Source organism: Colletes gigas, unplaced genomic scaffold, assembly GCF_013123115.1.
Source record: "Colletes gigas isolate AHSC1104 unplaced genomic scaffold, ASM1312311v1 Colletes_gigas_Sc00012, whole genome shotgun sequence".
NCBI lineage: Eukaryota > Metazoa > Arthropoda > Insecta > Hymenoptera > Colletidae > Colletes > Colletes gigas.
Window position 1 is genome coordinate 2,171,903 of NW_025106641.1, and position 26,028 is coordinate 2,197,930.

At 46.3% G+C, this 26,028-nt stretch overlaps 4 protein-coding genes across 6 annotated transcripts in view; 2 read left to right on the plus strand and 2 right to left on the minus strand.

The window, feature by feature from the left end:
- LOC122399088 (JNK1/MAPK8-associated membrane protein) overlaps positions 1-26,028 on the plus strand; it is a 760,891-nt gene that overhangs the window by 313,902 nt on the left and 420,961 nt on the right. The window lies entirely within an intron of this gene.
- On the minus strand, positions 172-2,782 carry LOC122399080 (nucleolar protein 12-like). Of its 2 annotated transcripts, XM_043399472.1 has the most exons (5): positions 2,664-2,782; positions 1,787-2,443; positions 1,042-1,732; positions 664-953; positions 173-441 (listed from the first exon to the last, which is right to left on the minus strand). In XM_043399472.1, the coding sequence occupies exons 2-5, from the start codon at positions 2,399-2,401 to the stop codon at positions 247-249; spliced, it is 1,791 nt and encodes a 596-aa protein (XP_043255407.1). In that variant the 5' UTR covers positions 2,402-2,443; positions 2,664-2,782; the 3' UTR covers positions 173-246. The 2 variants fall into 2 exon arrangements, with proteins under 2 accessions (XP_043255406.1, XP_043255407.1); XM_043399471.1 differs by having other exon boundaries at positions 172-441; positions 1,042-2,443.
- Positions 3,026-5,597, plus strand: LOC122399078 (tubulin--tyrosine ligase-like protein 12). Its single transcript, XM_043399467.1, has 2 exons — positions 3,026-3,129; positions 3,239-5,597. The coding sequence occupies exon 2, from the start codon at positions 3,261-3,263 to the stop codon at positions 5,118-5,120; it is 1,860 nt and encodes a 619-aa protein (XP_043255402.1). The 5' UTR covers positions 3,026-3,129; positions 3,239-3,260; the 3' UTR covers positions 5,121-5,597.
- LOC122399089 overlaps positions 16,959-26,028 on the minus strand; it is a 50,535-nt gene continuing 41,465 nt past the window's right edge. The window contains exons 4-6 of the mRNA XM_043399485.1: positions 20,351-20,462; positions 17,814-18,158; positions 16,959-17,545 (exon numbers count right to left, since the gene is read on the minus strand). Coding sequence (XP_043255420.1) covers positions 16,959-17,545; positions 17,814-18,158; positions 20,351-20,462 — 1,044 coding nt within the window. The remainder of the gene's footprint in view (positions 17,546-17,813; positions 18,159-20,350; positions 20,463-26,028) is intronic.

Sequence of the window (26,028 nt, forward strand, 5' to 3'; positions counted from 1 at the left end):
TAGATATTAGATACTTACTTCTCCACTTTCCACAGCTTGCACTTAAAAAAAATACAAATCGTCACAAATGTTATAAATGTTCCATTATATCACCCATTTAAACCATTTGTTTACATTTTTTTTTTCTCTTAAATCTATCAAAATAAACTGTTATGTTTTTATCACTGTTATATAAATTAAACAAACAGATTAAAATTAAAATAATAAAATGCCTTAAGTTAGGAATACATTTTTCGTTGGTGCCACTTAATTTGACGGTTTCTTAGGTTTGGCTGCCAATTTTTCGGCCAAAATTTTCTTTTTCTTATCTAATTTATTTGGTGACCTCTTCTTCTTCTCATCGGCTTTTTGCCCTTGAAATGTCTTTGATTGTTGTGGACTGGTTTGATTTCCACCAAATTTCTTTTCATTCCCTCTACTCGCGGTATTGCCCTTGCGCGTCTAAAAGAAATCCATAAAGGTTTAAAATTTATCTCATCTATTTCTATGATTAACCCCTTGCACTACGCTGAAATTCGGAAGGAGCCGTGAATGTTGGAATTTGAAATACGATATGTTACGACTGAGTGCGAGATAATCGATATTTACGAGTTCGATTACGAGTCAGACTCGTAAAAATAGTGCAAGGCGTTAAAGTTAATAAATACTTACTGTAATACGTACCGTTTTCTGTTTTTTCAATGAATATTTGTTTTTACTATCCGCAGAAAGCGATCTTTTTGCGCGTCTATCTTTGCCTCTTTCATTTTGATCCATAAACATTTTAACTCTAATGTCGCGATTCAAAATTTTTGTACCATCTAATTCTAATGCTAATGCAACAGCATCTTCAGTTTTGAAATTAATATATCCAAATCCCTTGCCTATACCACTCCTATTATCCCTGATTACACGCACAGACTCTATTTCACCACAATCTTCAAAGTGCTTTCTAAATGCTTCATCATCTGTGTCTAAGGATTACAATATGTTTTAAAACTAATTCATACTATACATATATTATTTTTACTTATTTAATTACATTCAAGAGATGATACTTACTAAAATGTAAATTTCCTACAAATACACATTTTTTTTTGTCAGGTGATTCTTCTGGTTTGCTAGTTGTGTCTACTCTCATGTGATTTCCCAAAAATAATTCTCCATTCATAGATAGTGCTGCTTTAGCAGATTCTTCAGTATGAAACTTAATATATGCATAAACTGATTTTAATTTAGGGTGTACATCTTTAGTAATAGCAGCAACTTTTTTAGGTACATTTATAGACTTTGCGACTACTCCTCTTAAACGTATAGTATCGATATTACCAAATTTCTTGAATTGTTTTTTCAACTGATTTCTTGTTACTTCTTTCGGAAGATTGCCAACAAAAATAGTTTTTTTATCCACTTTTAGTTCTTCTAAAGAGTCATCTAAACTTTCTTCATGGTTTTTACTTTGCTCAGGACTTTCGGACATACTATTATTTGTTTCATCTTCCTCTTCCTCCTCATCTTCTTCTTCCTCGCTACTGTCATCATCATTTTCCCCTGGTTCAACAAAATCTTCATCTTCGTCATCATCTGCAAGACTGTTACCTAAGAGAGCTTTCAAACCAAGAGCAGATTCATCACCTTCCTCCTCATCCTCTGACTCTTCATCATCATCATCATCATCATCTTCTCCAACACTATCACTTTCTTCTTCACTATCATCATCAATATTCACATCATCCTCATCCTCATCCTCATCCTCATCCACATCCTCATCCTCATCCTCATCCTCATCCTCATCCTCATCCTCATCATCCTCTTCCTCTTCGCTGTCATCATTGTTTTCAATGTTGTTTGCCTTCAATCCTTTAAACATCTTCACCCCTTTCTTTGTCTTCATCTCTTCATCTTCTTCCTCACCTTCTTTGTAATCTTCATCATCCTCATCAGAATCATCTGCTAAACTGGTTCCAAGAATATTTGGTAGAGTCTTCTCCTCTTCGCTCTGATCTTCATCAGACTCTTCATCTTCACTGTCCACGCTCTCTTGTGTAAAACTTTGTTCTTGTAATACAATTCCTTCGTTAATGTCCTCATCTGACTCAGAGTCATCTTCTTCACTTTCTACCAAATCTTTTTTATTTAATTCCTTTTTAGATTGCTGTTTTTTAGCATTTTTGGGGGAACCCTTCCTCTTCATGTCTTTGTTCTTTTCTGTTACTTTTTGAGGAATATTTTTTTTGTCCAAAAGTTGCTGCTTTGTGCTACTATTGTTCGATGCTTTTGATCCATTAATCAAATTAACTTTGCCCGTTGGGGTTTGTTTAAACTTTTGATTCTTTTTCTTTTGTATAAATCCTTCTTTAGGTGTACGTAGAACGTCCTTAGACGTTGCATCTTTTTTCTCTTCCGATACCGTTTTAACCATCTTTCTTCGTAATTTTGTTTATCACTTTATAGATATGTTATTCTATCATAAGACAAAAATAATTAACACTCCGAAAATACGTTACTTTCAAGTATGTACAGAATTCAAATTTTACGATAACACAAGGTTAATATTCCACGTGCGATATGCAACGTACCGCGTAAATCGAAGTTAAATTACTATGAGAAATTACAAAGTATTACTTTTCGATCAATTCTAATTTTACAAACTCGAATTCCCCGTGAACAAAGAAATTACTTACCCCAGGTTTCTGTACGCAAATCAACCCGGCAAAATCAAGTTCACTTTTTAAAATGCCGGCTTACACTGTCTACGTTACACCGGCGAAAACACTTTAAGCGCCAACAGGAAGGACGAAATCGGCCATTAGTGCGTTTCGTATGTTTGTTCCTAAATGTCAGTATTCTAGTAAGAAATGAAATTCTCTATACATACGCCATAAAAACATCCCTATAAATAATTCCCCTATGTAGAAATTTTTTAATAACATTCTATTTGTAATTTCTATTGGGGTTTAAAAATCAAGTAACTATATGTGAATTAATTTTAATTATTGTATGATAACACGTGGTAATAAACTGGTAAAAATGTCATACATGAGTATGGAGTTTAAATGAAAGGAGAGGTTATGTTTTCAAATATTTCCTTATATCGAGATTCTGAATTTTCAGGCGAATTATCCTAAACACTGTTTAGAAACGATATAGGTAAGTTACCATTGACATTATATTCTATTAGAACGATAAGTAATTAATAAAGCTATTCAAATGTCAAAACCACGTGGTTTCACATAGAATAATTTCTTTAATCTTTCAGATTATATTTGCATTTTCGTACAATGGATGGAGTGGGACTATACAATACGTTTCTTCAAGCACACCAACCGCAATTAGAATCTTCTGGTGTGCCAAGAATATTTTGGGAAACTCTGTTTAAAAAATTACAGTATCAAACTTTTGATTCTGGCCTCGCGTTTCAGCTGATACAAATTGACTACGATGGTGCATCTAGGGATCCAAAAGATCCTGCTTGGAAACTGTTTGTTTCCTCTGAGAAGGGTGTTTGTGCACAGAATTCAAATAACATTTATTTGATAGATCATGCATGGACTTATGATACTGCTAATGCTAGGCAGAACTTGTCAAATATTCCAGGACTTTTGGACCGTATGTGCACCCTAATGGGTTTTGATATTGAGAGCGAAGAGAATGAAAAAATAGAATATGTATTGAATGAAATGTGGAGGTACAATCAGTCGTTTTCTCTAAGCAGTGGGTCCATAGAAGACAGAATGCCAATTTGGTATATCATGGATGAAGTAGGATCTGCGATAAATCATAGCAATGACCCTAACTTTAGAACAGTACCTTTCTTATATTTACCAGAAGGTGTTACCTACACACTGATGTTTCCTATAAGAGACGTTGATTACGAGGACGAGGTTACAAGAGATTTTATCGAGGGCCAAACAAACAGTAAACAAAACCGACGAGCTTTACTTTTACCATGGATAGATGCATCGTTTCTCGAAGAAAGCTTTTTGCAGACAGAGCCAGATGACGACTATTTCCTGGCGGGTCATGTTCGCGAAAGTATACCGGAAGAGATAAATCCCGAAATAATACTTCGAAAGGATGGAAACGCAAAATTAAAAATTTTTTCGCACTACACGTATGTAAACGATTACTTAACCGATCCTGCGTTCGAAATTGTAAATACCGAAGAGGATGCGGATATTTTGTGGTACACTTCTCACTTTAAGGAATACAAAGAATTAAGTATTCGCTCGCCGCACGTTTTCGTGAATCAATTTCCGTTCGAAAATGTATTGACTATAAAGGATTTATTATCCATCGTCTGTAGAAGAAAGGCGGGAGAAAAGCCGTACGATCCTGACACTCTTGAAACTTATCCAAAATGGTTACCGACTACTTACAATTTACATACAGAGCTGGTGCAATTCGTCGCGTATTTCGAACAAAGAGAATCGATGGATTTAGAGAATCATTGGATCTGCAAGCCTTGGAATCTCGCCAGAGGATTAGACACACACGTTACGAAGAATATATTTCACATTTTACGTTTGCCCAGCACGGGGCCGAAGATAGCACAGAAGTATATCGCGACTCCCGTGCTGTACGAGAGGCCGGAAATCGGTAAAGTTAAATTCGACGTGCGATACGTGGTGTTGTTGAAATCGGTGAGGCCTCTGAAGGCGTTTGCTTATAAAAATTTCTTCCTAAGATTTGCAAACAAGGAGTTCGCTTTAAATAATTTCGACGTATACGAACAGCATTTCACGGTCATGAATTATTCAGAGGACATACCGCTTTGTCACGTGAAGTGCGCGGACTTTATCTCGGAATGGGAGAGACAGTATCCGGACTTTTCCTGGAGCGGCGAGATCGAGCCAAAAATTTTGCACATGTTCCGAGAAGTCTTCGAGGCCGCGGTCGCCGGGAAACCGCCAAAAGGAATCGCGGAATGTCCGCAAAGCCGGGCGGTGTACGCGGTCGATCTGATGCTGGAATGGAAGAAAGAAGAAATGCAACCGATTTTGTTGGAAGTAAATTTCGCACCAGACTGTAAAAGGGCCTGCGAATATTACCCTAATTTCTATAACGATATCTTCAAGTGTCTCTTCTTAGACGACGACAACCCCGAAACGTTTCACGATCTCTGCTCCGGGTGCGATTGAAGCATCTAACGTGAACACCCACGCAACGCGTTATGCACCGATGTTAATTAAATTAACAGATTATTCTGCCATTCGTCGACGACGGTTCTCCATCCGTCTATGGTGTCCCGTTAAAATCGGTGGATAACGTATCCTGTGGTAATGTTGTTGCAAGTCTCGCCCTCTACCATAAATATCGAGAAGCTATTAACGAACGTTCCTATGGTCAGCGTTCGGACTAAAATGCATTTATTTATTCAAAAGTAACGGGTCCAAGCATTTCGTATGCGGTAATGAGCAGAAGTAGCTGCAGTAAATCTGCATGCGCGAACGTTAAGGGTACGTTTGCTCCGTAAATAATTTGCGCTTTCCATAACTTGACGCTACAACGGGAAGACTGCCGTGCTACCTAATGGAATAATAAACGAGGGGGCAATTGGTACAGTTTCATGACGCGGGCCACTTCGGCCACCGCGTAATATTCGCTTCTAATGCAGGACCGTATGCTTAATGCAGAAAGAAGCGCATAACGTTGCGTATCTCAATACGCTGGAACTTTGAATCATTGTACAAAGTAAGGGGGAGACCTCTAATTCGCAATAAAAGTCTGTTGTAACGAAAAATATGCCTACGATTATTTTACCCTCTTCCTGTTGCCAAAAATATAATTGTACGGGGAGATATCGACATGGATAGCTTTTCACGCGTGTAATTTACCGTGTTGCCTCGCAACTGCAACGATTGTATAGCGTCACACCGGTTCGAATCACGCGCGTTCCTGACAATCATTTGCAGCAACAACGAGCCAACGTTATATTTTGTGAATTAACGTCGCTCTCGTTATTTGGTTATCCTACAATGAGTTTCGCATCGAGCGAACTCATTTGAAAAAGCTTTGTCGTCGAGTTTCCCGGCAGAGAATTCGACCGCATCCAATTATGCGAACATATCGACGCTCGAGGGCAACGAAATTAACGCTGTTTCACGCTCGGATAACGGTCAACTACTTTACTTACGGCGTTTTGTTTGGTACGATTCAACGAATATTAAATTGTAATTATCTCGTAAAGAAAGCGGAGTTTCGGTACACGTATTGCGACTTAATCGGTTGCGTACAGTGTGGTTTGGTAAAAATCGTTTTACGCGCCGTGAACGGGGAGGACACGACTCACCCCATTTGCATTTTAATGCAACGGTGAGTTTATTTGTTTCGTGACACGGAATTTCACGAGCCTCGTACCGGTTGCGTCAATCAAGACACAGAGCCGAGGCGCAACGAAAGGTTCGTGCGAGAGCGTTGCTGTATCGCGGGCTTTGTTCTCCTTTTTTCCCCCCGTTGAAAACGGGCTGCTTATTTTTCACCCTGCGTCGAACGGACGGGTGCGTGTGGCTCCAGGTTGTCGGCCTCGTTCCATCGTGCCGTGCATTCCCGAATGTTCGGTCCGCGGGGTAGTCGCGCGTTCGCTCGAGCACGTTGTCGCCATACGTTCCCGGGAATCACGCATCGCTCGGGCTGGAAAGGTAGTCGCGCCAGGCACTTTCGCTCGACGAAACTCCTGGCGGGCTTCTCCGACGGCGACGTCGCCGGTAATCACGGCAATTAAGCAAATGAGTTCCGCGTATAAGGACGTCGATAACGAGTGCGTCACGGCCCTCGAGACAAACGGAGTCGTTCCGCGGCCGCGACAGTCTCACCCCATCGTTTCCCACACCCCCGTGTCTCCGACAAAACCTGCGTCGCTTCGTCGACACGTCTTTTTTTCTTTATTTTCACCGGCAACGACAGCCTGACCGACGCCGTCTGCCTCGCGATTGATACCGACTACGCGATACGACACCCCCTCCTCCATCGAGATCGATATCGAGAAGTCGGAATGGCCGTTTTATTTCCATCGAGCCTGTTATTTCGTGCTTCTTTCGCCGACGTTGCTCGAGGGTAATTTGGTAATTTCGTTTCTACCTTCTCGTCCGTCCCGGAAGGAACTTGCTCGGCCAGCGCGCCGTGTCGGGTAATTATTCGAGAACCTTCGTTCGAAGGCTTCTCGCCGCCGTGGTAGAAAGAGAGGAGAAAAAAAAGGAATATATGTTTTAATCGCCGAGCACGAGGAATGCGAGCAATTTTCCATTTACCTAATGCCTCTTTTCGAGTCGCATTCGGTACGACCGCGACTTCTGAAACGGCGAACCGCAAAATTAGTCCGGGACGTCTGAAAACCGCGCGCCGCCGCCAGCCGTTCCTTCCGTTCGCCGAAATGGCGTGGTCGCGTGGAGGGGCCGACTCACGGAACGCCGCTGCGAGGCAAAAACGTACGAATAAAAGTACGTAGCGCAATTAGAGGTGCTCCTGCACCCGGGGAATCGCACGAGTTTCGTGTCGCGGCGCGATAAATGTCATTGTATCGTGCTACGCGACCAGGTTGCTTGCATTAAGGACACTTTCCGGAAGGAACGCTTGATGCCGATGCAACCACTCGACGGTTACCGCTTGGATAACGATCGTTTTAGTATCGGAGTCGCTGCATTTTCCTTTTTCCAAGGCGGTGGATTCTTTGTACGTTTTACGAACCACTGGCATCCCGCGGGTTACCATTTCAAGCTGTTCTTCGTCGATAATCACTGTACACGTTCTTAAATACCAGACGTCCGAAAGTGCATTAAGAGGGACTTCATTATGTTGCGAGTTTGCTCGACTGCAGTCGTTTCTTCCTGGGGTGTTTATCCGACTGAAGGGGAGGGGTTTTGAACGCGTTTCTGCATTTTATACGAGTCGCGTTCGCAGACGCACGACCCCCGGTGAAATCCTCGTTTATTGTTAATTAATGCGCTTAATTGTTATTTCATGCGGAATAAGTATGATGTATGCAGCCCATTACGGGCAAGTTTGTCCCGAGGAAATTGCGGCTCGCCCCTGTAAAAAGTATCTCCCTCTGTACGGTGTAACTTGTTCGGAGTCGCTCGCCACCAGTGGCGAGGTTTTTTCTTTTATTACGGTGAACGCCCATCGCGCGTTCCTCTCGTTTCTCGACGGTGTAAATTTCCTTGCGGTCCGAAACGCGAGCAAAAAGCACGTTGCTTAACGACAGTGCCGAGAGATCGTCCGACGCGCGTCGAGACGCAGGACGCATCATCTTAGTATCATTCGAGAGGAAGGGACGTCGATCGTGCGAGGTCCTGGTGAATTTTTAAAAATGAATCAGCCGGAAAAGGACGGCAGGGGCCCGCGCGGCATCCAGCCACAGAATATAAAACGAGTCGGTCGACGTAGCTCGTGGACATCGCGTCCGGTTACACGACCCTGCATAAATTTTCGTCGGACCAATTTCTTTCGACTGGTTTTTCCTGGGAGGACGGTTTCCCTAAAGAAGTTTCTACCACGTCTAGTCGGTTCCACGGAGAAGATAAGAATGCAAATGTGCATCGTCTCGTAGCTGCAGTTTAAATTCACCGTCGAATGTATCTTTGATTATCCGAGGATCTACGGGCCCGTGGAAGCGAGAATTCGAGTTGGCAAAGCAAAGTAGAATTAAATGGGATTTCATACGAGTCACTTACTTAATTCCAGCTTGTTTATTTCTGTTCGCCCGTGAGCGCGGAGTTTGCGTTTGATCGTTATTCACGCGGACGATACACCCTCGCTCGAACAAGAAGCAGGAGCGAAGAAGAAGAGAACGATTTCGAGACGAGGCGTCGTTCCCTTTGTCCGGGGGAATAGGCGGGTAGTTTCAGTCGCAGGATACGCGCTTTACAGTGTCAGACATCTTTACCAGATGGAGATCTCCCTTCTTAGTCAGACACGCGTTATTGCACCCAAGGAGTAAGTATCTCTCACAGTTTCTCCTTGGACCGTTCTCCCTTTCGCCTCGTTCGTCGCGGATCTACCAACCGCGTACATCCCCTCGGTTCTCGGGGCTCCTGCGGGGAACAGGCTTCATTACGCTTCCATAAATCACAGCCAATGTACCTTATACGCATCGGACCACCGGTAGGCATCGCGCCGTTATTAATTACCACCACGCGATGCCAATAAAAACGAGGCCCGTGTGGAAGACGTACTGTATTGCCCGCCGTGGGTGGAGATAGAGGGCCCCGGTGAAAGATTACAGGGGGGGGCTCGCGATATACAGGGTGTCCTCGAAACCTATCCACCGAACGTTCGCCAGAAATTCACTTGTCCGTAAATAAAGAGAGATCGACGCGTTTTGTTCGATCGCGGGGATTAATTATCGGGTTTGGCGAAGCGCTGATAAAAGTGCTGTTTCATCAACGATCGGGCTTTCTTTATTTCGGAGGAAATTCCCGTCGAATTATCCGGACCATTCGATCGTGTTGAATTACGTTGGTACACTCGTCGTCGTGCATAAATCAGTGAACGCGTTTGACCGTGTACACAGATCTCTGTTACTTCGCCGCTTTGACACAGGGTTTACAGCGGTGAAACGCGATCGAAACGCGTCGAGAGGGCGGCCACGATCAAAATATCATTATTTCCCGTTTTACACCCTTCGAAACTCGATAATGCTCTTCCGTAATTGACTCGCCTCAATGAATGACCGCGGCATGGGTGCTATCGTCATTGTGGGTAATGACAGGATTAAAACAACGTTCGAACCAATCCGGCCGGCATTTAATTATTAGCGATGTTCCCCTCTCCACCCGATACCGCGCCTGACACCGGCTTGGTTGCCGCGATATATATTCAGAATGCAGCATTTTATTGACCGACCGGACAATCGAGTCGCGTATTTACACGTACGAGCGACGTGGCTCGCGCGCCTACCCCTCTCGGTCTATAATTGAAATTTAAAACGTCCCGACATCCGGGGATTAAACCGCGTTCGCGCCGCGATTCATCCAGCCTCTCTTCTCCGTCGAGTCTTCTCCTCGAATCCGACAGGAAACGCAACGAAACAAAAACCCCACTGTCGCTACCCGCGATCGCTTACAAATTATTACGTAGCCCCGATTCGATTTTTCGAACCCGATTTATGCATTTTATCTACTATATTTGTATTTTCTCCATGTTGCAATTATTCAACAGCACGAAACAGATTCGAGTGCTTTACCGTTGAGCAGCTAGCTGGAATGCTCGGACACGTACCGCGAAAAATGTTATTTTTTATCCTCTACTATTTCGAAATTTGTTGTAATATTGCACGATAGTTGTAGAACAAACCTATTTCGCATCGAGCTCCGTATTCGAGATTGTATGATAGTACTACTGTATAGATAGTATCTGTATTTAGTTACAAGATTATTAAATTTTTCATGCTACCTTCTACGTCGCTAATCCGGATTATCGCTTAATCCGAATCGCCTCCACCCCGACTACTCTGAATTAACGAGCTTCTACTGTACATCTTTGTCGCGTCCGAGTTGTGTACAATATAAATTAAGGGATTAATTAAAGCATGATATGGAAACGGTCACGTTGTAACAAGCGAAGCAGCGAAAGGTTTTACGAAGGTAAGTAATGGCTATTTTATTTTCTCTTCGATCGTAACTAAGCCTTGGTAGAAGATGCGTTTTAAAAATAAATAATAGGAAAAGATCGTTGTTTGGCGGTGGTTCGAGGGGAGAGGAGAATCCCCGGTGTTCCCGTTCCACTCTGTCCGCGGACGAGGGCTCTCCGGCGTAGTGATTATCGCGGGAAAATGTACGAAAGCTTCATTACACCGGCGGTTACATTATGTACGGCACTTGAAACGGCCGGAACGAGCACACTGGGCCGCAAGGTGGACCGTAAGCGTCCGGATGCGCCGTCACCTTCCTTTTCAGCCCGCTCCTTAGAACGCGAGAAAGCCTCTCTGAAGGGCCGAGGCCCACTCGTCCATTGCGCAATTAGTGTCGCCAGTGGCTTTTCTTTCTCGTTCGGTCTCGCATTCGTCTTGGTCCGCTTTAACCGGCGGCCAAGCGCGCTGGGATGCGCGCATTCACCGCGTGTACACACCGCGAAGGAGGAGGGCGCGTTAATTGCGGGCGAACCCTCGACGTGCCGGTTCATCGACGTCTCTAATCTTACCAGAGGACCAAGCCAGACCGGCGAAAAAGACAAAAAGAACTAGGCCACGGCGTGACTGCGACCCCTCAAAAATGTAGAAGCCTTTGCATACGGAAAAGTTGTCCCAACGCGCCACTCCCGATCCGCGACCGGGCAAATCGTGCTTTCGGCCCTCTGAAAGCCGTTCAAGATACGGTTCAACTCCCGAGATTTTCCTCTTTCACCTTTATATTGCTCCCGCGACCTTTTAATTTCATCCCCACCACGAGACGTTTCTCTTTTTGCCCTCCCCAACTTTATCTTTCGGCGCTTACTCGCGCACGATGCTCTCTTTCGTCTTCCCTCGGCCAGTTCTTCTCGTCGACGACCCCTCGCGACCCGTTTCGTTTCCCAAAAATCGTTTCCGCCCGGCGAGAGAACATCAAACCCGAATTAAATCGAATTTCAAAGCAGTCTCTTTGTACGGTACCATTTTAAAATCATCGAATCCATCTCGCGCTGGAAATTAATCGACGCTCGCTCGCTACCAGCCAGTCCATTAAAATTTCAAAGCGGGCGAAACGAGGCGTCTGCGAACATGCGTCCAGAGGAGCAATTTATTTGTTTTATGCTCTCTGCCTTCGTGCCACGAATCGGACCATTTAAATCCGAAACACCTGGTGTATTAATAAGCTCGAAAGAGCTGGGTGTCGTTGGAAAGAAGGCAACGAAAGCGGCATTTTGTGCGCTAGCAGCCCAAACGCGGTCTCTCGTTTCGCGTCTGATTTTCATTAATATTGATCATCGCGGACTGCTCGGTCATGCGGTTCTTGTTTGCATCCAGCTGTCCGTTTCTCGCACCCTTTCATTCCCGCGCGAAGCTTTCTCGCCGTTCGCGTTGTCTTAAGGAACGATAATTAATTTCTTTTCCGCTTACCTTAATTAATAATGATCCTTTCCTTCCGAGTCAACGGTCCGGCGTTCTAACGGAGTCCTCGAAAAGATCCTGCTCGAAAAGATTGAAACTAAGCGTCTGAAAAATCGGTGGACTCTATTGTTAATTTCCGCGATCAATTAGTTCCGTTTCCGTCAAATACTTTCTCAACGAAAGGACGTACCGCGACTATTATGATCGATGGCTCTGCTCGTCCTACGAACGCTTAATCAGATTTCCGATTTCGCTTCTTTTTTCCCCGGGGCAAATGTCTGAACCTCGGCGGAACGAAGGGCCCGTGATTTTTGGCACAGTTTCGCGATCGAAACTCTATCTCCAAGTCGTTAACGATGCAATTTCGATCGGAGTTACGCTAGTCACCATTTCCAGCGGGTTTCGGAATTTCGTAAACGCGCACAGAACGATGAAAAGTTCATTTCGTGACGAACGATTTCGCGATTTGCATTCGTGCTAACCGATGCGCGGTTAATGGAAAACATGTGTGCAAAATTGGACCCGCGGTCGAGTTATCCCTCGTCGTTCGACGTTGTTACAGATTACTCACGCTCCTCTCGTTCCTGCTGATTAATGTTTAAACATCGGCGATTCACGAGTTCCATTTTTCAACGTTGCTAGATGAAATTGTTCGATTCGATTCCGGTAGAAAAAATCTCGCCGTAATGCCGTTAATTGAGTCGAGGCGTCGTGACGGCTAAACGATACTGATCGCGTCGTTTAGTGTTTCGTCGGGGGATGAAATGACGTAGACGGGAGGGGTGAAATTGAATAGTAAATCGTTTATTAGTACGAAGGTGTGATAGTGTCTCGAGTTAGCCTTGGCCGACAATCGTGATTAGAGTGAACCTGTGGTACCATAAGGTGAACGAGTGTGATAGAGTCTTTTTTTTCTTTTCTTAAGTGATGTAAGAGATAGATGTTAGAGCTAGTTACCCTGTTCTGCGAGCTGGTGTTCTCCCCGTCGATCGGGCCGATTTCACGCGCTCTTTTACGATCCCATTACGATTCACCGGTGTTCATCCGCTCGCCTTTAAGCCGATCGATCTCTGCCGTTTTCTATTCGTTCTTTGACTCATCCCGTCCATGATCATCCACGGTTCGAATGCAACACGGTACGATGGAAAAGGAGAACGCCCGTGCAAGCTAACTTTCAAGAGTGCTACTTGTTATTTTCCGAGGTACTCTAGTGCCTATGTTTTTCACTGCCCTCTGCTTCTTTCTGCCTATATTGCTAAATCGCAGCTAAAATTAGCAAGACTGAAGGGGGTGGAACGCGACAACCCCGTTCTCCCGTTTCGAACGCAACAATAAATAAGGAATCTCGTAACTCGTATACGCGTTCCGATAATGGGAAAGGAATCTCCCGTTCGTTCTTACGCTTCCTTAACATTAGACGCTCGTTTGCCCTCTCAAGGAACGAGAAACGAAAGACGAAATCAAATATCTCTGTTGTCTCCGATCGCGACGCACAGCAATAATAATAATAATATGGATAATAGTAATAATAGTAATAATAATAATAATCAGTGCGTCTATATGTAATTCGCATTAGCGTCGATATAACAATTATTCGATTGCGACAAAGTACTTGGTACCGAATACAGATTGCAGGCTGCCAGGGGGGAACACGAACGACGTTCCCGTTTACTTTAAATAAGAACAATGATAATAAATTAGGTTTCGTCGTACCTACTGTACACGCGTGTCTTTGTATAGATACTTATATACCGCATATATATATAAAAAACGATCTTGAAAAACGCGTTTGACTAACATGGACGTAAAATCGTACAAAAAGCGTTTGTCCCTCGTCTAATTCCGTCGTGCGTTTACCTCGACGCAACAGCGTTCTCGCGCCGCGAACGCCGTCAAACTCTTCTCCCGCACTCTTTGATTGTACGCATCTTTGATCATACGTGACTGGTCGTGCGCTTTCGTTCCCCGCGATATAAGTACGTGTAACACCACCTACGGTTCACCTTTATTTTCGCCCGCCAACCCCACGTCCCTTTCGAGCACTCCTGAATCGATAGCGCTGCTCGCCGTACCCGACCGTCGAACTTCTCCTTCGAGCGTTGGAAAATTTTTAAACGCGTCGCAAACTCGCAGCGTTTGTTCGTTCCCTCGAAGCCGATCAAATAAACGAAATCTTCAATTTTATACGAATTCACCGTTCGATAGACCGGAAACAGATTTCGGATCCAGGGGAAATGCTCGAGAGGGTGGTCTTTCCGCGCGCGCGTGTCCGGTAGCGTTTCCGCCACGGTACACACCCAATTCTCCGGGTCGTACATATAAAATTATATTTACAACAGAGTGATCTTTTTTTTCTTTGTCGCGAGGTAATTCGCTCTACATGCATCTAAAGAGTGTACAGTGTCAAGAAGCGGAAGGGAGGTGCTCGGAAATCCGAAAAGATCGTTTCCGGACGGCCCGTTTTAATTATTCAATGTCCACTTTCTTGCCATTTTTTCAATCGTTCTTCCTCTCTCTCTCTTGCATTCCCTGTCATCTCACTCTCGTCTCACCTCTCACACGCCCGCGCCACACGACGCGTTGCTCTTTATAAATAATTTAAAAATTATACACTTTTATTTATATATTTATATATATATATATATATTAAATTCGATCTCTGTTGCTCATGGCACACGTCACACGTTCACGCACACGAGAATGCTTGATAACGATATGATACAGCTATGCTACATCGGAGGAATACGGACGCTTCTCCCACACCCTCCCCCTTCGCTTCCTGCTTCGTATTTACACGGGGTTGCTCGCGAATAGTTTACTACTTTCTTACACTTACAGTATGTATATGGTTGCTTCTGTATATTGTACGTACGGGGTGCCTCGCCTAACTGGTACCATCTAAATATCTCCTCCGACCAAAAGGAAAAATTCCATGTATCGTTTTAAGCGTAGAGGTCAAAGGTCCTGTCAAGATCCGATGCAGTCAACAAAAAGGACACCGATGGTCTAAAAATATTTCTTGTATCGTAGCGATTGGCGAAGATATTCAGATGGGCTGGTTCAGATGGGACACTCCGTATATGTACCAGCGGGTGTACAGTCCGCAGTCGGAACGAGATCGTCCAAAAGGCCACTATCTCCATTCTTTACCATTTTATCCGTTTCACGAGTAGCCACGACTCGAAAGCGGAAATCTCGATTCGCAAGGAGAAGAGTGGCCCCCCGATAGAGAATCGATACCGTTCCGACCATCTTGAGAACACTGTCCCTCGATTATCCTTCTCTCGTCTTGGTCTGTCTCTCTGGCAGCGTGATCGAGGCGTCTCGCGAGCGTAAAATTCGTGCGACTACCAAATGTTAGAAATCCATCGTCGCGCGCGTACGCGTCGAAACGCGCGATAACGTCAATACTACTCGAGGCGGAATATCCGTCTGTCGAAAGGGGGCAAGGCTAACATTCTGCGAGAGTATTATTAACGTCATCCGTCGCGCGCGTTCTCGTTCCTTCCGCGAACGCATATTCAGAAAGACGATCCCATCAAAGGAGTCGTTTCGCGTATTCAAAGAGACGACAGGCCATCGTTGCTTGATCCGTCGCGAAAGGAAACGTCGCAATACGCGAACGAATTGTTGTCTGCAGCTTCTGGGTAACCATCTGCCGTGGAGGAGCTTTGAGAATGTCGGACGAGCTGGGGAGGGCTCGCTGAAGGAACACTATGTATTCTCTTTACAAAAGCAGACTTTGCAAGAGTAAGGCTTTCGCGAAATACCCGCCTTTACTCCTTTCTTGATAGTTTTTCTTATTGAAACGCGCCGCGACCTCGCGCGAGATTGTAAATACAGGAGCACCCCTCCGAGCGTTACGCGTTCGACGAAAGCTTCTGCGTGCACGTTACGCTGTCCGTGCAACGATAATTACCGCTTGTAATTGACGAAGGAAAGAATTGCAACTTGACGAGCGTGCTTATTATACTGGGTGAAAACTACTGTGTCTCTGTGTATGTGTGCGTTGCGTACGCGAGTGGCTACGGTTTCGTTGTGAGTCGCTAGGTGCACGAAAAGTCTTTTAGGTACTATTATACAGTCGGATCGTTGATGTGTGGGAACGTGCGCGCGGGACGAAATTCTCTTCTCGCGTGGTCGTATCAAATTGTTTGTACGAAACCAGTTGGCAGATATCTCTAAATCGTGGGCAGTCTTTGCGGATTATTATTTAGGATTATTTGGCAGTGGATCGGTTAATCTCTTCCGACTGTTTTCCCGTTTCTTCTTCATCTTTTCTCGTTTTAAAGTTTTTCTTTTTTTTTTTTTTATATTTTTCTTTTTTCGCTTTCCGAAAGGTAGTCGCACGTCTCGCACGAAACTCGTCAACGTTTAAAATCGTCTCGCGAGTAGCTCTACTTGTATAAATTATAAACTAGAAGGCTAAAAAGTCGAAGTACTTGTTAGCGTCCTTTGGTACCAGCCTGAGTCTCATTAGATTACAAATAATTTGTTAAATAGTCTTGCTAAATCACTAAGAGATCACTGTTTGCGTGACTATTCGTCCCCCCTCGTTCCCTATAGTCTTAACCATCGCGTTTACAGTCTTTCTATTGCTCTGTGTCGGATGTTCGAGTCGTACGATCGTACTCCGAATGTCTCTTCCATCGGGTACGGTCCTTTGCAGTTCACGATACGTTTAAAAAATACTAAAATAATCGGTATATCACGCGCAACGATTAAACGACGCAAGCACCGTCGCCTCGCGTACGAAAATAAAATACTCTCCCCCGTGATAGGAAACAAAAAAAATAAACGAACGGAAACGGAAGGGAACGATAAAAACGACATCTAAAATAAATACGCGAAGTAAAACGCGGGATCACTACTTTTTAAAAAAGTATTACAAGCTTCCTGTTCATTTTTTCCTCGAACTCGATCTTCCTCCGCGAACGTTCCCCGCGACCGAACATTAGGACACGATATAATCCGCGGAGTGATGGGAATGATGGGAGTTTCGATGCTTGTCCTTCCTGTGGTTCGTCCTCGAGTTGCTGCTACGCGTGCCGGTGGTACCGGTGGTACCGGAAGTGTGATGACTGTAACCACTGTCGCTGCCGAAACTACTGTCCGGCTGGCCTTGGTACAATCGACCGGAGGCGATCTGCTCGCCGTCTCTGGGCCCGTAGTACACCGGCTGCGTGTACTTATCCTCGTTATAGAGACGATCGGTAGGCTGGGAATAGGTGTCCGAGTACTCGGCGCCCACTTGCGTGTACACCGGAACGGCGTCCTGATTCTGGAGTCCGTAATAGTCCGCTCCGTACTGCGCGGAGTATTTGTACTTGTCGTTCGACTTACGGGACCTGTCCTTGTTGCTTCTGCCCTGGCTGGAGTAGCGGTGCAAAGGGCCGAGCACCGGCACGCTCTCGTACGGATTCTCCTCGACACGGAGGGCTTGGGTCGCTGGCATCGGGGGCACAAAGTAGGGTAACCTGTGGGCCACCGACGGGACGGACTGTTGTCGATGATTGCTATTCGTTCGGGTGCCAGCTACGCCTGCAAAATCAACGTCAGCCGTTAATTAATAAAACCGGCAGCGGGATAAGCGCGTAAGCGTAACAGCCGATCATATCGAGAAGTACGCGTCGAAGTTGTTGCGAAAATTCCGGTCTTTGAACGGTCCCTTTAACGTGTCGATGCACGCAACAGCGAACTAATGGAACAAGGGACTGGTTATATGTAGAACGTGGACAAGTACGGCCAGTTCCATATCGAACGCGTAGTTTAACCTAATAGAATCTATTCCAAAATGTTTCTAGCTTACCAGCGACGCTGGGATAGAGCTGAAGCAACGCGTCCAGCAGCATCCCCTCGTGAAACTCTCCCACGTCGTGATTCTTGTCTCGTCTGCGTCTGTCGAGGCTCCTGGGGCTTCGGCCGCGTCTTTCTCGCGGTGGCCTGCCACCGGCCGGACACGTGCCCCACGTTGGCCCACTCGATGTCAGCATCCTGGCCTCGGACGGCTCGCCGACCGATAGCTCGTCTTCGGCGAACTCGTCCTCGCTGGCCGGCTTCGACGACGACGTCGGCCGATGATGGTGCCGATGATGATGGTGCAGCCGATTCCGAGCATTCAGCTCGCTCTCCTCGTCCGTTTCCGGATGGTCCCCTGGAACGAATGAATAATTCATCAGCATCCGTGGTATACGTCCCTTGCCCCGGTAACGATAATTAATTGGACGGTACGTTAATTAATTAACTGGCAATCTCTTCCTCGCGTCAAAGTTACCATCTCGCCCAGTCGATGGAATCGAATCGAGTCGCGTTACAGGCTACCGTGCTTCCAATATTCAATGAGTCGTTAGGATCGATTAGTCGAGGAGACGAGGATCGATTCTTCGCAACAAGGTGGCTGGGAGTTCAAGAACGACAAGTGTTTCGCTCTCGACGCGTCCTCGTGTTTTTAATCGACGCTGACGAAATATTCAACATTTTTATTACCACTGTTCCTACCTTCCGCAGTTTCGATTCGTCGTGGTTTTCCGTTTTTAATCCCGGTAATTGACTCGCGTGATTCTTGCGTCTATGGTTATCGCGCGATCGTTAACCGATACTATTGTTGCGCGTATCAATTCGTCGCTAACGAGAGCTGGGTTCGTTTATGTCAGGTTCATTAAAATAGCTTAACATACTCGCGGTTGAAATCAAAATAGAAATCCTCGATGCCATTTTTACACGGCTCCAATTATTTAACTTGGCTGTGAACGACCGCGAGCAAGACGAGAACGAGGCGTGTATAAAAGTGATCGATTCGTGTTGTTTCTCGGGTAAGTGATATTGGACGTTCTTGGTCAGACGCGTTCTCAATCTTCGCGGCTCCATTTTCCGACGCGTTGTGTTTATCGAGTATTCCTAATGGACGTCAAAGTCCGTTTTTTGACAATTCCACGAATGCTCGCGATCGTCGTTCCATCTTCGGCCTGTCGTGCACGTTCTTGTTTACAGGAAAAACGCGGAAAGGAACAAATACTTGTCCGTTTACCGCGGTTGCACTTTTAATCTCCGTTATTGTGTACCTTTTCTTGTTTGTCGCTCGGCGGTCGAAGGGATGGCGAGCGAGCCAGGATTTCCCCGGAGACGGTAAATTCCACGAAACGAGGAGGAATTCGTTACCGCGCAAAATAATTCAAAAACCGCAAAATACACGTTCCCCTCGCGCGGCGGCCGCATTGTGTTTCACGGTCGACTTGGGCCGCGCGAGCCACGAGTTCGGCTTTCCTCGATGCGTCGTCGACGAGTAAAAAGTCGCAAGGTTTTCCGCGGGTTCGGCCAAGCTTTTTTCTCCTCGAAAGAGATCCGCCGGGACAAGACCACCTCATGGTGACGTTAACCAAGATAAATTATACGATCTCGCGTCGCAGTGTGCGCGTAATGGGTTACATGGATTCGTTCTGTTCAAAGGGCAAATGGATCGGTTCGAGCTGCCCTTTTCGTTCCCGCGCGGCTCTTGTGTGCGTGGCTGTGCGACACGAGCCTGGAAACGCGCACACACACACACAATGGGCCAGGGAACGATGCGCGCCGCCGCAGCATGTATATTCGATTACCGCGTCCTCGTCAAACGTCGAAAGTCTCATCACCATGCTAATTAGCCATCCGGCTAATGGGAAGTATAAGTCAGAGGTCGTGTCACGCTTATCTCCTTCCACTAAAGACTAAGTGGGAGAAGCGGCGTGGATGGATACACCGGTGGAGGGAGGCTATCAAGATACTCGCCGCGGGAAAGGAACAAGATACACTGGGAAGAAGATGAACAGCTTCCGATTCCGTTCTGGCAGAGATTAGACACGGAACTTCATTCGTCGAATTAATAGGGAGATAAGCGCCGGAGAAAGAACAAAGCTTTTACAAGTTCTTCGCGAGCAAGCTTTCGAACGATTTCCCGAATAACCTGGGCATCGTCAATCCACGAAAGGCAATCGATTCGCCTAAAGTTAGAGAACGTAGAGAGGAACGATTAATTCAAGCCAGAGGGTCCGAAACACAAGAAAGTCGCAAGTCAGTGTTAGCCTTAGTTAATATCAAAGTTCACCCAGATTCAATTTAGTCACACGTTAATCGCTAGTTGAGCCAGCTTAGTGGCGACAATCCTTGAAAGCGTGAGCTCGGTTCCTACCTATGTTCTCTATCAGCAGGATCAAGCGCGAGAGTCGCGCCTAACTCCTCAGAGTCCTCGCTGGCAAGTCTCATCTAGAAGGAGAGCGTGTAATTTGCATTTCTGCGGGATCGAAGCGTCGAAAGGTTCGCTGCGCGGAAGGATCGAGACAAAAATCGGAGCGTATCATGGATTAAACTACTCACCGTTGCTGAGCTCCTCGTAGACAGGATTGTACAGGTCCTGCGACGTGTAAGGATCAGGACCCGGACTGCTGCACACGAAAACGCCTCTGCTCGTGTCCTTGACGTCCAGCATCTGTCGCGAGAATGAAAAAATCGTTAGCCCGTTTCGAGAGTGATCGTGCAAGGGCGTCGAACGGGCGATACTGTCGCGTCAAGGACCGCGTGGTTACCGCAAAGAAACTGCTAAGCGAGACGTAACAAGGAATAAAGGAAAGCCCCTTAGCGCTCTAAACTCTTGGCTTAAGCACGAGAAGCCTTTAGCGTCTGTTAAACGCTTCTTTCTTAAAGCGGAACTAGCCTTGCGCGTGTCTTTCCTTTCGTCGCGATTCCATTTTTCGGATTAAATGCATACGAGTCGGGAAAGCCTCCGACTTATTCGAAGGGTTGAGAACTCGACATAGCACCGATCTATTAGAGTTCTTAGCAGTGTCGGGGAATTGTTTCGAGCAACCAATACGGATTAAAGGGCCGCGAGCCCCGGGGAGAGTTCTAATGCGATTTGGCTGCGTTTCCGGGCGGCGATTAACTCGTTTCTACCCTTCAAGACCCTCGGAAACCTCCGATTTCCCTCACCTCCGGGCGAACACCGATCCGAGAAACGCTGACGCGGGTGCGAACCACGCGGAAACAACGGGGTCGACGGTTAATCCTTAAATCGTCGAAGATCCCGACCGGCGCGAATAACAAGGCACGATTTCGACGCGTGATTTATCCGACGCTAATTTTATTCCAGACGCCACGCCAATCCCGGATCCGTCGAGCAAACGGGGCGAGAAGTCGTCCGGGAAATCGCGGCGGCCGCGGATGAATTCTAAAAACTCTCGACGCCCGTAATTAATTCCCGGGACATCCTGCTCCGCGAACTCGCTAAAAAATTCAACGACCGACGTCCAGAATGACGGGATGATCGATACGATACAACACCATTTAATCCACGAGTTCCGGTTAACCCAGTTTCGCGCGCGTCTCTTCTCGCGACAGCCGGTTTTCGGATCAGCCGTGTCTTCGGTGCAGAAACTCGCCTAATGGGTCTCGTCGTATCGCCTAACGGGAACAAATGGCGCACCGTGGTTTCCGCGATCCTATTATCCCCGTATTCGAGCCCACCAAGTTAATTGTTTGCTCGCGCCAATTAAATTCTTACGTCCGAAACGAGTAACGTGAAATTCTAAGGAGACAAGGAAGGATCTTCGGTTCGAATGGTCGACCGGACAGCAAGTTATAAAATTATAAAATTTATAATTTGCCACGGTGACCGGGGAAGCCATAAGAACAAATAGCCTCTCTCGGAAAATTTACGCTTCCTTTTTGACGCTTTCATCGAGAAAGGAGAATCGCTCGGGGCTATGGGCGAACGCTAAGTGGCCGAAGGGTCCGAGTTACAGCTTTATAACAACGATGGCGAAAGGGAACAATAGCGAAGAGAGGTTCGAGTACTTTCCAAGTACTTCCTAATAAAATTTGATGGAGTTGATTTTCTGGTGGCGTGCACTCTCGTCGTTCGTCGGCGTCGCACAGGATGTACAGCCCGAAGCGACTAGGCGATAGTGAATTAACGACTGGAAACGTTAACGCGGAGTTTTTAGACTTCGTTACCCCGAAATTAATTGCCCGCGAAGAAGACGTGTACAGGGTTGCTCCGGGTATCCGGATCGGTCGCTCCCGTGACCTCGAATCGCCGAAATCGAGTTAATTTAGGGAATCGTGAGGGAGCAGAGGCGAACGAATCCGTTGGCTTTTCCCCCGAATTGAAGTCCCACGAGCGGGCTCTGTCGACCACAAAGGAGGATCACTCGATTACTTTTGCTTCGCTTTTGCCGAACGTCGACCGGAGGGTTCTCTTCCGGCCCTTCCGCTTGTCTTCTCGCATCTCGTCTAATCACGCGTCTCGCCCTTCGCGTTTCGACTACTGCCAACTTTCCATCGATTGCCAAGACTCTACCGACGAGTAGATAAACGAATTATTGGGTCTTTTCGGCTCGAATCTCCTTAACGTCGAAGAAGAGCGATCGATTTCTGAGTCATTTACACCCGGAATACCATTCTAGCAGTTGAACGAATGTAGGCGCTCTTTACTAGTTCAGAGAGAGAGAGAGAGAGAGAGAGGTTGCAAAGTCGGAGCTTTGGGATAAATTCTGTCAGAATTTCGCCGGCGGTGAACGATGTTAAGACGGCTCGGAAAATCGTGAAAAGAGGATGTAAAGAATCGGCGAGGTATCTCCCCGAGAATCGCGATTCCGTTTAACTACCAAAATCGAGATGCGCCTCGATGATAGACGCCCGAGCAAACGCCCGGAGCTCTTTGCTCTGAATACAGATTCCGAGGGCGATATTATCACTCTCGAAAGAGGATCACTCGATTACTGGCGTCTCGTTTGGACGGACGGGGCCCGGACGAAGGTAATTGTCGCCCTTAGCGAGCGCGGAGCCCCGACAACGTATACCTCGAGGGTTCTTTCTAATAAGAGCGAGTCGCTTCTTTCTCGAATAACAGCTCGGCGCCGTCTCGAGGAATTTCCAGGCCGGTACCGTTCCGCGCGGAGTTCCTCGCGAGAAGAAAAAAACGCGTTCGAGATCCGCGAAAACGTACGGATAATCGATCCTCCGTTCGGACGGCTTTCAATTTCCCGTCCAAGGATAACCTATCATTATCTCGAAAGTGGGAAACGATTTTGATATTTCACGGGTATCGAGGCGAACCGGTGAACACTATCACGAAACGACGGCCGTAAATTTGCTTTCAGCGCGATCCGCGTAATAGAGGAAATCTCGGCCGCGTTTATTATATCTCGTTTATCGAAACGCATCGAGAGAGAGCGAGAGAGCGAGAGAGTGGACCGCAGAGAGTGGCGAGACAAAGAGGCGGAATCGAGAAGGCCTGGATCACAAGCCGCGTGAACGAGAAAGAAGCCCAAGGAGGCGGATAGAGCGAGATTGAGATAGAGCCTCGAGCCATCGTACCCAACAGCAGGAAGCAATATGTCCGTGGCGTAATAGCGTGGAGCACGGAGGTTAATGGGTTGTCCCTAACGCGCCTAACCTGCCCTGCGTTCGCCGTGTGTCTGTCTGTTCCCAGTGAAACGCCGCGCGTCCGATCCACCTAACTCGACCGTCACATTGTATCGCGATAACGCGTCCTCCTAATCGACTAATTTACTGCGTCCCTTCCAATTACCGGACGCTCGAAGAATACGAGGCTATCGGCCAGACTGCTAATTCTTCGAGTAATCCCGAAACCTCTCCAATTTCTTACATCGTATCGATGAATCGAGGATCAAAAGCTAATACAAATTTGGGATCTATGCACTTATATGATGTTTAACCCCTTCCCGTGCCATTTACCTCGACTGATACTAAACTGCTTTGCAACAGAGATTATAAGAATCGTGACCGACTCTTGTGGCGTACCGATAGGAACTAAAACTCAATCACGATCCTGATTTACTGTCCGCGAGCCTGGCTCGTGATGTTTACGTTTGAGCCGACTTTCTGTTCGCGAGTCTGGTTCGTGGTATTCGTGTTAAAGCACTGGAAGGGATTAAATATCTGAGTCGTATTCGAGGTAGAAAATTTCCGATGGATCTAGGTGCCGTGCGCATCGATCGCGCAGGCGTGTTTCTCGAAACGAAGATCGACTACCCTTCCGGGCTGGCCGGTGCATCGTGCACGCTAGCCAGCGATGCCGTGGCCAGAGCACGTTACCGTAACCTGCTAATTGTTAGTTACGGGCGGCAATTGCGTTAGGTTCCTAAGTCCGATCCCCCTTTCCCCGGCGGTCATCGATGTTACGTCGTTATTGCTGCGAAGCTACCGCGGTTTCGTGGCCTAACGACGTGCCAGGATACGGATTAGAGGCCTGTAATCGAGCCAACAACAGGTGGGACAGCGAGATCGATGCAGGCCGACTCAAGATTGGATGTTTATTGGCTTATTTTCGGGAAGGCAGACCATGTCGCGCGATCGAAAATGTTTTAAGCGTCTACGGGCTTTGTACGCGCGTCGGTGAAAAAGAGTTCGCCAAGACTTTCGTTTTCGCGCCGTGCCATCGTCATCGGTGGTTCGCGGCAACCATGGCCTGGTTGTTTAACGACGCGTCGCGACATCGATCGAGCCACGTAATCGAGGCAACAACAGGTGGATATTAAATCGCCAGACTTCCGGTGGCATAGATTGCCAATTTATTTGCTTATCCGGCACCGGATACGAGCGCGAAGCGGTGCCATTGAAACCGATCGATCGACGCGCGAAAAGAACGAGGACTTACAAATCACCCCGCGGAGATCTTTACGATTTCCAACGGCGATTCGAGAAAAATACTAAAGCGGAATTGGCCGTGATAACGTTCCACGGTGGCCAAACTGCTATAGCACAGAGAGAAATGGAAACGTGCTCCGAGTAATTAAATTACGTTCGTGAGAGATGGTCGCAACGGCCCCATTTGCGAAATTAGAGACATTTTTGTTCGTACAACGGCGGCACTCGTCGATCCGTCCCCTCGATATTTTCTAGCCTTAGAAAAATATAATTTGCCTGAACAAATGGAGCTTTGTTCATTCGCAGAAACATCGTCCATACAATGTAAATAGCGTTCTAGGAAAAATAACGTTTATCGCACATCGGTCGAATAATCAATAGGAATTGCTGAAACTACTTTTGGTATGTAGAGTCAAAGTAAATGTCAAAATAAACATGGAAGACAGCATTAAAAATAATAATTGATATGGCTATCGAATAGGGGATGAAATGCCCTTTAAAATGAGCGTTTGTACGAGTCGATAGCTTTATTAGTTCCGGAGATATAGCGATTTTAGTTTCGCGTCGATGCGGTGGCTAGTTTCGGAGATAGGGTTTGTTTACGTTTTTGTTGCGCTCGCGCGAGTCCATTGATCTCGCGCGCGTAGATAGTAAACAGTGCGTAGTAAATTCTTGGAAATACTACGCCGAAACTAGGTCACGACAGTCACGTTCGCGAGGTAGGTCAGCACCATGCACGTGCGACAAGGAGGTACGACGCGACGCGTCAGACGAAGACAGCGATAAAAAAATTACCATTTACATAAATTACGATATCTCCGAAACGGAAAGTCGGATCGACAAAAACCAAAAGCCATCTTAAAGAGGAAGGTTTGCCGCCGCTAACAATGGCTCAATTATGGCAAAAACATTAGTAGTTTCGGAACTGCACGTAATTAAAGTTTTAGTAATTTCAATGCGCGTTAGTAGCCTGCCGTAACACGTAAACCCCATAAGAGAATTTTTTTAAAATCACCTATTTACATAAATTACGATATCTCGGAAACGGGAAGTCGGATCTACAAAAACCAAAAGCCATTTTAAATGGGAGGCCTTGTCACTTCTAACGATGTCTCAATTATGGATAAAGCATTGGTAGTTTCGGAACTACACTCGTCTAAAGTTTAACTATTTTTAATACGCGTGGTTGGACTGTTCCCTTCTTTCACCTGTTCTCTCTGTTCAAATTTTGTCCGGTTTTTTTTACAAAAACGTATAAACCTTTCAACCGGTCGGATGACCGGTTGTGTTAGGTTTAGTGTTAAAGAAAGTTTGAACGCAGAAGTGGTTATTCCGCGTCCACGTTTATTGTGTCGGGAGACAATTGATCCGCGCGACTAAATTTT